Raw genomic sequence first — 12,032 nt, forward strand, 5'->3', positions numbered from 1 at the left:
ATTTTTTGTCACTGATGCTAGTGATGGTTCAAAGTATCGTTTTCTTTTAAAAGCAGGTTTCATGATTATCTGTGGTTTCATTCTGATTAGTTGGAAAGTTTGATTAGCAATAGATAGGACTGTGGAGTAGATAAAGAACTATTTATTCTTGCCTTGGTTCCAAGTGCTGCTGAGAGGAGTATTGTCAGAGCTAATGGATGTAGGCTCCTCCTTCTCTTTTTAGCACTGCATCCATATTAATTCATCAAGAGTGCTGTCACATGTGTCTCTGCATCTTCTTTTATATGCCCTCCCCTCATTCCTATTGCGTGTTTTTAGGCTCAAAAAGATTCAAATGGCAATTTGAGCTAAGTATGTACTTAAACAGCAGTCTAAACTACCCCTTTCCCCACTTTCAAAATAAATGCAGCTATCAGGGCAGGAGACTCTGTCCAATTTGGTCTAGTCCCAAACCCAAAAAGTTTAATATAATTCCTTTTGAGAGTTGCGCAAGGGCAGCATCTTGCACTTTAATGATATTTTAGTGTGTTCAGGTCAGAAGTCTTCAAGTTAGGTTTAAGTACTTGGAGCAGTCTTAATTCTCCATGGGATGAGTATCTGTGGACATGAAAATAAAAACAGATGTCATAAGGCTTGGGAAATACCTAAAGCCCAGGCTCACTAGCAGACTTGGGGAATGGCTTTGGGCTTTGTGACTCGCCTGTTGCCCGTGGCAGTGGCTGCATCCTGCTTGTCCCCTGAAGTACAAGCAAGTGTCCTTCCCACCCTTCCAGGGAGGCAGTACACTGGCAGAGCTGCTGTGGGGTCTGGGCTTGGCCCCAGAGGCTGGACCGTGCTCTCTTCATGCTGGTTGCTGAAGTGAATGCAGAGTGGTGAAAACCAGGCAAAGAACATGAAATTCTTTATGAACTGTGTATGCTTTGAGAGCAGTACTGATGGTGGGAGAGGAAATGCCCTTTTCCACAGACATGCACTGCCAGGCTGGACTTGGAAGCACTCACCTTGAATTACATGATTAATGTTCCTGCAGGTGCCCTGAGCATTGGTTACATCTCCAAATGTCACTCTTTAAATAGACCATTTCACATCCAAGTAGCTCATTAATGCCCATCTAAGGAGCAAAGGACAGGCCCCTGCATGTGTGTTTGTATGAACACCTGCAGCCTCACACCTGTGGTTCTTGATGGAGCTCCCAGCACTGCGTGAGCTCTGTGCACAAGGTGAATCTCTAGCTTGACACTGGAGAAAAGCCAGACCTCTGAGGCAGACAACTCTTGTGTGCCATGAAGTTGAGCTGGTACATTTTCCTTGTCCTTGTTTGTAATTCTCCACTCAGCTCCTGGGTTGTGGTTTGCAAATGCAGTAAGAGGCTCTCAGGTTCTTCACAATGCTTCATCGTTTGGCACAGGGGAAACATGGGACAGTTTTAAAGGAGGATGGTAACGACTGGACCAGGAGATGAGCAGGTGGTAACATTTTGTTCTGGATTGCTGCCACCTAGATTTTATCTTGATGTGATTTGATACCATCTCACTGGCTAATTTTTTTTTTTTCCTGCTCTGAAAGTCAGTTGTCACAGCAAGAGGAAATGTAAGAAATGCCTTTGGTAAATGGAATTCCTAGAAGTGGGAGGTGACCTCCTTAGGAAGAGACCCCTCCCTTTTCTAAGGTGCAAGCCTCTGGTTGCTGATCTTACCTGCATGAAGTCAAATCCTGCTGGGCTTGTCAGTCAGCTGGTGGAGAGCCTGCTGGATTTGGCTGAAGCCAATGGAAAATTCTGACAAATTGTCCCCTTACCTGATTTATTGATCTCATAGGGCTTTGATTTGGGTGTGTGAATACACTCAGAGAGAGAAAGAGTAAAGGCATGCTGGCATGCAAATAAATGTAGAAGCATTGTAAAATGGTTAGAGAGGAAGGCTGTCAAATTTGACTTTGAGCAGAGATGAGGTAAAGTGGCATCATTTGGTGGTAAAAACCCAGCCTAACAACTGGATGGTTGCTGATTGAAATGCTGTTTTCAAGCGCTCTTGACTATACGTCACATTGGTAAAAAGCAAAACTCTTAGAACAGAAAACAAATTTGCAGTGTTAGGCATTGGAAAGTGTTGGGCAACCTTTAAATTTTAGGCAGAATTTACTGCTATAAGATTTATTTTCAATCACTGAAAGCTTAAAGTGCAAATGCACTGAACTTCCTATATTGTTTTTTCAATGCTGCCTCTAATGTAAAACAATCCTGATTTTTATAGAAATATGTATTAGAATTTAAAACTTTTATCAGCCTGATTTAAAAGCCAAAAAATTTCACCAGAAATACTTCTTTAGAGTGGCTTTTGCCTGTATGTATTTAAAACAACTCTTGTTAAATTTCTAGAATCTCTTCCCTGGAAAGTATTCCTCGTTTTTTATTGTTTGAAATGTGATCGTTAAAATGTGGATGCGGCTTCTGCTTCATTTCTCCTCTCCGTATCCTCACCTTCTACATCCAAAAGAAAAGGAAGTACAATATTAGGGAGATATGCTATCTTCAGTGACATGAAAGGCATCATTGTTTAAACAAAAAAAGCACAACAAATTATGGATTTCAATCTAAATAAGTCCAGATTTTCTCCCCAGCTTTCTGTTCATTCAGGGGAGTAATTTCTTTTTTTGCTTGTTCTAAGTGTATGGTTTATAATATTGAAGACTTCAGAGAAACTGTTTAATTCCTTTATAATTTGAGAATAACCTTTGTAAAATACATATGTAAGAGAAATCTAACTGTGGCCAAAAGGACCCATTCCCATACATTCCTACATTATCTTTGGTATGACTGGTAGTAAAGTGCAGACATAGCTTGTAGGAAATGACCAGCAGTGGCTGCTACTTCATGGCTCCATTCCTTCTGTCTACAGACGGCTGCTGAAGAGTGAACTTGGATCCTTCATCACAGATTACTTTCAGGTATTGCATGACTTGCTTGCTTTATTTTGAGGTTTGCTCTCTTCAGCTTTTTAGCCTATAATATAAAAAGATTCCTTTTTACATGTGTATAGCCTACAAGTTTTGTTTTTGTTTTACTGAGGAAGATGATGGAGGTACTGGACTTTTTAAATGTGGGCCATATAGTTCTGGGAGTAATTATTTTTATTGATGCGAGTGCAGAATTAAGGATAATCTTCCCTTGCACTTAAGAAAGGCTGCTAGTAGTCTGCCAAGATCAACAAGGAATTCACCTGAAGTTTTTAAAGAAGATGGGATGCCTTTTCTTGAGTGTAGAAAATTCAAAAGGTTTTCTGCAACAGGGGCCGGCAAAGGGAAAGAAGAGAGATAATGATGACTGCCTGGAGGCAGGAGGGGGCAAAGAGAAGGAAGTTTCTATCAGCAGGAAATCAACCTGGGTGCTGTTTGCCTTTTAGTCCCACAAATATAAATGCAGTTTCTGAAAAAGGAAAATGTGTAAGATGAAGTAAGACTTGAACAATCACAAATGTGAGTATGTGTCGCTGTGTTTTATTGACACTGGCCAGATAGACAGTGGTTCACATGTAACCATATGAAAGCCTGCTGGATGGTTTTTAGAAGGAACTGATGGCTTTCAATGTTTTAATTTGTTCAGTTTAATTTGTTGATTATTAAAAAAAAAAAAAAGAGGGGCCTGCTGGAAACAAGAGGGTTTTCTTCCCTTTGAGTAAGAGAGAAAATTTCTGTACTTTCTGAAGTGGCTGATGCTGCCGTGTGCGTGCTAGCAGCTGAAAAGAGGAAAAAGAAGACTAGTGTTGTTTCCTATCAGATTACGTGATTTATTAGATTACATGACTTTAAAAAATCCCCCTGCTGTGCTATCAAGTGAGAAGAAAACTCCTGCCCCAGGGTAGTTATGTTTCACTTCCTCAGCCCCTCTCTGCACAAGTTGTTTACTGCAGAGGCAGCTGCTGGCGGTGCAAGGCAGGATGTTTCCTAGACCCTGAGTGGGGTGGCAGCCACCAGCACTCACATTTAATTTCTGGGGTATTTTTGCTCAGTGTCTTGAGCAAAAATACCCCAAGCAGCAACTTGTCATCTGTCAGACTTAGCCTGAGGTAAAACTCTTGGTGCAGGCGAGTTGTGAGACAAACTGTGAGATAAAGGCTATTGTCGGAAGTGAGATTTTCCCTCTGTGAGCTGAGATGCAGACTTATTTCTGATTCTAGACTAACGGCATATGGCCATGATAAAAGTTACCACTCCCTCCTGAATGTCTTTCCTCAAAAATCCTAGTGCCATGGAGTGGGGATAGACTGTTCATGTGCCAAAGAAGGGCTGTCAGCATTATTTCATTTGTCTGTGGGTTCTGTTTCACTGCTGATGCCAGCTAAATTATGGCAGTACTGCTGCCACCAAGATGAGCAGAGTTGAATCAAGCTGCTGATTTGGCTGAAAAATAACCTTGAAAGAAAAAAACACAAAGTTTCCAACTACTTCCTTTGACGTGTTGTGGTCATCACCTCTGACATGGGGGAGGTGCTGGGAGTGGGTCACCAGGATGAGGAGCGGAGTGGAAGTGCATCTTTTGGCAGTGACTTCCTCTGACATCTGTTAAAGCCCACTGAAAGCTATTCCAAGAACCAAGTTTTCTGTCCTCTTGCATTGAAATGGACCCTGAAGAATATGCTCTCTGTGTAGCCAGGCAGTTTTAAATATCCTAGCAGCAATTAGAGCAAGTAACTGCATCATGTAATATTTAGATGTGATAAACTGACTTGAACATTTTCCATTTCTTATATTGTGGCACTTATAGCTGGAGCCACTAAGAGGAACTTTAAAATCACATTTGTTCTAAGAGTTGGGGATTTTACATTATGTAAATTTTATACTCACACATGCACATTTTTTATAATCATTGAATATTCAAGACTAAAATGGAACAGAGCTTTTATAGTGAGACAAAGCTACCTTTGTGATCAACTTGACTTAATTACTCACAAGTCCTTTTCATCAGCACTCATGCAAATTAACAGTTTTTAGCTCCTGAAATTGCTAAAGGAATGTTTAGGAAATGGTTGGAGTTTGTGCAGTCTTTTTCTGCTACCAAGCCATCATCATACCAGAGTTAATGAGCCTGTTTTGTCTTTGAAAGAGAAATATAATTCCCGTAAGGGCTGCAGTGCAAACTCAGATGTTTCATTTTGAAGGAAAGTTGTGTTTATAAATCTGCCGCTTTAGCAATCCTACTGTATATACAACCCCTCTCCTTGGATTGAAGCCTGAGGGAAAATGCCAGATAGCTGGGACTTGCAGCATTTACTGCAGATCTGCCTTAAAGCAGTGCTTCATGCTCCAGGTTTTCAGGATTGACTTTGCCCATGAACTGATTTGAGAATTTCTGAAAAGGGGCATTTGTACCTACCTCTCTGCTCAGTAACCCAGCAGGGCAGCATTTGCTCTCACTGCTGGGTTAGTTTGCTGGTGGTCAGCTGAACTGCAATAGGTGGAAATCCTATGACCATGGAAGGTAAGAGGCTGGGATTTGGAGGAACAGGGTGTGCTGGCAGTTGGGACTTCTCTGGTACAGCTGTGTGATTTTTTCAGATAAGCTCCTTTCATTTTCCTACTGTCTGGCCCTCATGTTGATGGAGAAAAGATTTTAAATATAAAATCAGCAAGTGTTGATAAATTGATGTATTATCTTTCTGACTCTGCAACAGCCTGAAACAAAACCTCTGGAAGGGATGAATTGTGTCTTTTCACTCTGTATGGGCTTGTTAAGCTTGAAACTCATGGGGGGCAAAATGGAAATGCATTTATGTCTATTAACTCCAAACTCTCTCCTCCCAAGGCATAGGGACTTGATCCCTTCCCAGGGACTGTAACCTCTCCCAGAGCCCATAGGCTGCAAATGCAGAAAGTCAAATGCCCAGAGCTGATGCCTGATGTCCACTCCTCGCACTGGCAGAGCTGGTAGGTGAGGAATGGCAAGTGGACTGTGTGTCCTCATCTAATCCAGTGCGACCTTTGATGTCTCAAAATGAGAGGCAAGCTGTTACATAATTTCCAGGCTGCTGCAGTGGAGAGCCAGTGGAGGCGGCAAGTCCTTACTCAGAATTAGACCCAGCTTTCTGTTTGTGTGCCAACTGTGGCGTGAAGCTGTGGCGTGCGAGAGCACACATTGCTGAGGTGTCAAGCAAAGTCTAGGCAGCAAGGTGATAATAAATAGCTAAAAAGTAAGTGGTGTCAGCAATGAGGCAAGCCTGGGTCCAAACCAAAACTGATTTTATCTTCTGCCTTTAGAGCAGTCAGTAGTGGTGCTGGTGAACCGTCCTGTGGTCAGAGTCCCTCTCGCTGTAGGCTCCGCAGCTGTGGCTGCAGTCCTGGGGGGAAACCTGCTCTCCTCCCTCTCTTGTGGCACCATAAAGCTTTTTTTTTTAGGTCCCCACTGCATGTTTTCCTGGAACTCCAGCCTGGAGAGATGACTCCAGCATCTCTCATGATGTTTGCTCGCTCCTTTGAAAGGCTGCTTTGTAAAGCCTAGCTAACAGCTGGAAAGGTCATGTGGCTGCTTAGCCAAAGAGAAGAATACAGGGGGTGTGATGCATCCTTCCCTGATGCCAGGTTTCTGTGTCTACCTGTTTCACAGCAAGGCAAGGAAATAATTGTGCAGACTATTACAGTGATGGTTACTGCTGGATACAGGCAGCACCAGCTTTTCTCTGGCCAAGTGCTGTCTTGTGCCTGCACAAGGAACAGAATTCACATTTGTGTGATTTGCAGAGCTCAGCTGTGTGTCTGCAATACTCTTTTGGGTCAAGCTGGTCTTTATTATTGTATTTGTCTCCTCATTGGCTGGGAACCTCTGTTCTTGCAGGTCTGCTAATTATTTCTGCTTCATCTGGCACTTTCTAGAGCAGCTTTCATGGGAACTCCATAGCAACTGCCCAGGTTTGTTATCATGGATGGAATCTCCCAGCAGCTCAGCACTGCTGTCAAGCAGAGGACCTAGTCCTGGGTGGCAGCAGGGACACCTCCTTTCAGGCCCTGCTCTCATGGACGCTCTGGATGTGTGTGAATCCTTCCAAAGGGAGCCAGGTTGTTCCCACTCAAAGCATGGCAGGGTGCCATGGCCTGGCTGAGCAGGATCCCCCCTGGAGCAGTGACAGTCAGGGTGAAGTCAGGAGCCCTGGCTGCGGGATTTTCCCAGAGCTCTGCCGGCCTCGCTGTGGTCTGGATTGTAACAGTGATGCCTTCTTGGTCTGCCTGGTCTGCTCTCCTTCTTACCCTCCCTGCCTCACTTTCATCTCTTCAAGTGGGCTTTCTCTTTTATCTGTTGTGAGCAAAAGCAGCTCTAGGAAGAGTCATTTTAGGATGTGACTTCATATTTATCTTGCAGTTTCTCCTCTGTGTGGGATCGAAGTGATCTCTCTGCTTGTCAGTATTTCCCCTCTTGTTAGAGAAAAAAGGATGGGGGTGGGAGGGTGCTCTAGATATGAGATGCTGCAGCTCACACACAAATTTGTATTTTGTGAAACATTGCCAAGAATTAGGTAGGTGTTTGTGTGCAGCTGGCAATAACTTTGTAGAAAGTACTTGCCAAGTAAGTTTGGGCGATGCTTTTTTTCTCAAATTAACATCAGATTATCCACAAAGCAGTGTCTCTGTGCTTGTAGAGCCTATAAAAGTGTGGTTTAGCACTAGAACACAAAGCCTCAGTGGCCTATAAAACAGGGCGCATTTAAGAAATGCTGTAGTGTTCTGTAGAAATTTTTTTTTCCACCCAGCAAAATGAGGTCAATTAATTTGAGTATGTTCTGGATCCGTTTACTTCTGCTTCAAGCTTATGTTTTTTGTTGAACTAATATTAATTTGTTAATTTGAAGGTGGCTTTTGAAAAGCATACTAGCCATGTTTGGCTTGGAGACATTAAGGGAAAGCAGAATTTATCCATAATTAAATGGATGTTTGTGTAAACCTTTTTCCCTCAAAGGTAATGACTTATTTGTTATTAGCAGGGAAATTAATTTGTACCTTGCTGTACTGCAGACATGGCATTCAGGCAAGATGTGAAGTTGCCTGTGATGGCTTGAGCCTCCTTGATCTTTTCTGTGGAGCTGTAGCCAAAGCTACTCAGCTGCTTTTCACCAGCCTTCTGCTCGCATATAGCACTCACAGCAGAGCAAGCTGTGCTGGTGGCATGGCTGTCACCCCAAAATCCTTCCTGTTGGCTCTGTCTGGAGGCTGGCACCACACCCATGCTGCTGAGTGAGTGCTTCTTTCTGATGGGCAGCATCTGATTTGCCTCAGGCACAGTCCGATGGGTACCATTTTGCCCAGGGGGTACTGGGGGTGTGCACAGGAAGGGCCCCCACTGGGAATGCCCAGCTCCTGCAGTGGGGGGAGGGAAGGAGAAGTGCTGGGCACTGCAGGCACTGCTGGTTTGAGAGAGGAGCCCCCCAGCTGTTGTGCCTGGGACGGCTTTCACCTTCTGGGAGGATGGTGGGACTGGTATTACTCCATTGGGCATACATGGAGAAATTTGCCTCAATTTTTCTAACAGGGAAGGGAAAGAGGAAAATATCTGTGCCAGAAAAAAGGAAGGAATTATCAGGAAAGTGTGTGGGTTTTATAAGGTAGTGGCTGACTGCCTTCAAAAATTTTTTTATTCCCAATGGTTTGAGTATGACTTACTTTAAAGAGTAGCAAACACAGACATGTTGTGAGAGGATCTTTACTGAGGAACAAATGAAAAGTGATTATTTCCACTTTAAATCCTTTCTTTAAAAACTTAGGGCATTTAAAAATTTACTTAAGAGCTTTCTTTTAGCTGCCCTTCTTACTGGTGTATCTGAGTCAGCTATTTTGGTTTTCTGCTCTGAGAAAAGGGGTCAGCCTGTGAGATTTCACAGAGTCACTTCTATCTGCTGCAAAACATCTCTCTCCAGATTTCTCAACTGCTCTTATGTGTTTTGAAGTTGGGACTTTGTTGCTCAGCACAGCAGAGTAGCAAAGAGTAAAGGCAGGTTTGCACCTCCCACAATGAGCACATAGCATCCCGTGGTGTCCCAACAGCAGGGTGAGGAAAACACCCTGGGGAACCAGGAAGAGCTCATTTGAGGAGGGAAGGGAATCCCTGCTCCGCCAAGCTCCCATCCCTGTTCTGCTCTAACTGCAAAGAGATGGAAGGTGGCAGCTGAACTTTCTCAAATAAATGTACCTTTCAAGCTTACTCGGTATGAGTCTTTATCTGGTCTTGCTTTAGGTGGAAGATTTATTTTTCCTCTTAGCTCTGTGCTTCTGGGGATGCACAGCAAAATTAGACTTGCAATCTAGACAAGGTCTGATAGAGACCTCCACTGCAGCTGCATTGAGTAGCTTGTATTGATTTGTCAGCAGAGCCTGCAGGGTTTGTTAATGACAATTTGCCTGTCTGGCTTGCTCTGAGGGATTAATGTTTGGATTGAATCAGTTCCTCAGCCTGTGACTTCTTGCAGAAAAGATGGAGAAGTAGCATTTCCAAATATTTTTAGGATGGGGAGAAGGGAAATGAATTGTGGTTGATTTACTTAGCTTTTTTTAAAGTCTCTTCCACAGGAAAAGGAAAAATCTGAGAGGATAAGTGAAAAGTCTGCAGTAACTATAGTAACTATACAGCCCTAATCTCTTTGTTAAGGAAACCTTTAGAGTGAGATTATGCAATCTCTTTAGCACATGGAATTGCTATAATCCATTCATAGGAGCATTATACATTTGTTACCATGGAGTAATGATTAATATATCTATTTTGCAATAGATATAGCTGTGCTGTCCATTAGCATGTACAAATGTGTTCTTTGGTTGCTGACATAGCTGCAAAAGAAAAAAAATCCCTGGAAGTAAAAAATATCAATTATGTTAACTTTTAGGCAAAGTATCTGGCAAATTGTATCCAGAGTGGGAAACATATGTAAAATGAAATCTAACGTTCTACAGCAGATAGAGAAAGAATTAATATTTCTTGAGAGAAACAAGAAAATGAGCATCACGTCCTCATATGTGTGTGTATATATATATACACACCTTTATATTACAAAGTAGTTTAAAATAATACAGTATTAAAGACCAACTGTAAATTTCCCCTGCAGTATATGCGAAGTAATTGCCTTGCGCTACGGGTTGAAAAATAAAGAAATTAAGTACTTTTATTAATGAACTGAAAGCATTTGGAAGGATTAAAGTGCCATATCACTCCAACATTATCTATTGTTCAAGAAGAAAAATATTTATAGTGTAAGTGGGTTTCACTTTTTTTCCCCTTATGTTTTCTTCATTACAGATTTCTTTCTCCCTCCTTTTTTATGCTGTTGGTTTTTCCTGGAAAGTTTTTCTGTTGTTGTCCAGAGCATGATATGTGTAGTCATTTATTTCTGTTGAACAAATCTAAAACTTGAATGGACATCCTAACAACTTAATATTTCCCTCCAAAGCCCATATTTCTTCTAGAGGATCTTCATAAAACAGTCACCTTCCACTCGTTGCTAACATTTGGAAATGTTGTAGTTTTTTTTCATTGTGTGAACATATTCATCCAGCTTGCTAATTCCTGTTGTCATTGCTCATGTGAAAAATATCTCCCAGGCTGAGAATGTCACAGAGCAATGTTTTCTCCTTTTTATACCCAGCTTTGTGTTAGCTTCTTGTTGAAGGGAGGATGTAGAGATGTGCTGCTCTCTTGGCTTGGGGTGCTTCCACAGATGCCTGTCTCTGTGTGAGGCTGAGCCAGGCTGGTGTGTGGTTCCAGGAGGCAGGTTTACAATGCAGAGCAGCAGCACCAGGGCAGGATGCACTATGGCAGCTCACAAGGAGGCTGTGAGGTAACAGCAGTGTCCACTGGGAGTGGAGAGAGATGTGCCTTGCTCCTTGGCTCATGGAAGGTTCAAAAGTGCAGCCTTGACCTGGTTCCCATTAAAACCAGAAACTGAACAGTGGGGGAGTCATCTCTGACTGTTGTGGGCTGCCTTGATACTGAATCCTTTCAGACGGCAGAAGGCCCATTTTCTCTATCAGTATGATCTCTGTACCTTTTTTAGGATGCTGTAATAGTGTGTTATGTGGTGATTGCAGTGCCTTTCTCTAGCATTCTCAAAGCTTTTCAGAATAACTGATTCACCTCGTGCTGTTGGGAGAACAAAAAGATAGGTGTTGTTTTTGCACCATTCTTACATTTGGAGAAGTGGGAACAAAAAACTAATCAGGTATTTGAATGTCCTGATATGCAAACAGGCATATTGATATCTTGATCTGTCTGGTCTGTGAGAGTTAAGTTTATCTAGAAAGACCAGGTCCTGCCAGTTCTGCAGCTTGACACTGCGCACTGAGATGATCCAACTTCTCAATACAAAAAGAATGGCCTCATGGAAAGACAATAGGTAGGAATAGAGAAGTAGATGTTAGGGAGCTGAGCTTGGCCTACTGTGCAGTTAGACAAGCAATGAACAAGTGCAAAAAGAAGAGGAGAGTGGGACATTTTCATAGCATTTGACTCTTTGATTGCCTCCATCATGCAACTGAGTTATAGCATATGTGGGTGCACCATTATGGTAAGAACCATTTTATTTTCTTGACTCGCTCCCTGTGACCCTTCCCATTTCTGGGAGATGTTTCAGCTGCTGTTGCATTCTCATGTCTAACTGAACAAGAGGGGGTTAAGGAATGTCTAGCACTCACACTGAGACCAGTGCTGGAAGAAGGTACTGCAACATGACTAGTATTAAGATTAATGCATGCAAAGTGGGTAGTATCTGACAAAAATGCATTCTTTGATGTTCATTATAGATAAATAAAAGGCAAATACATGTCTCTCTTTTCTCTTGGCAGAACCAACTCCTTGTGAAAGGCTTGCTGTTTATGGAGGAGAAGGTCAAGCTGTGTGAAGGTAAGTATAGTAGGAAACCTGTTTTGGAAGGGAGTTGTGCTTTGATGTTTGGTCAGATGAGATGATTTGCATGTCTGGAAAGTGTACAGCCCTGTCTGTTGCTGTCCTGGAGTGTCACACAGCCCCTCAGGAGCCCTTGTGAGGCTGAAGGGAGGGTGGGCTGTTG

General features: G+C 42.6%; 1 protein-coding gene across 2 annotated transcripts in view; it reads left to right on the plus strand.

The window, feature by feature from the left end:
• PRR5L (proline rich 5 like) overlaps window positions 1–12,032 on the plus strand; it is a 42,917-nt gene that overhangs the window by 16,343 nt on the left and 14,542 nt on the right. For both annotated transcript variants that reach the window (XM_041481264.1, XM_041481265.1), the window contains exons 4-5: window positions 2,898–2,946; window positions 11,809–11,866. In XM_041481264.1, the coding sequence (XP_041337198.1) occupies window positions 2,898–2,946; window positions 11,809–11,866 (107 nt within the window). The remainder of the gene's footprint in view (window positions 1–2,897; window positions 2,947–11,808; window positions 11,867–12,032) is intronic.

The sequence above is a fragment of the Pyrgilauda ruficollis genome, unplaced genomic scaffold, assembly GCF_017590135.1.
Source record: "Pyrgilauda ruficollis isolate IOZ18807 unplaced genomic scaffold, ASM1759013v1 scaffold55, whole genome shotgun sequence".
In the NCBI taxonomy this organism is placed as follows: domain Eukaryota; kingdom Metazoa; phylum Chordata; class Aves; order Passeriformes; family Passeridae; genus Pyrgilauda; species Pyrgilauda ruficollis.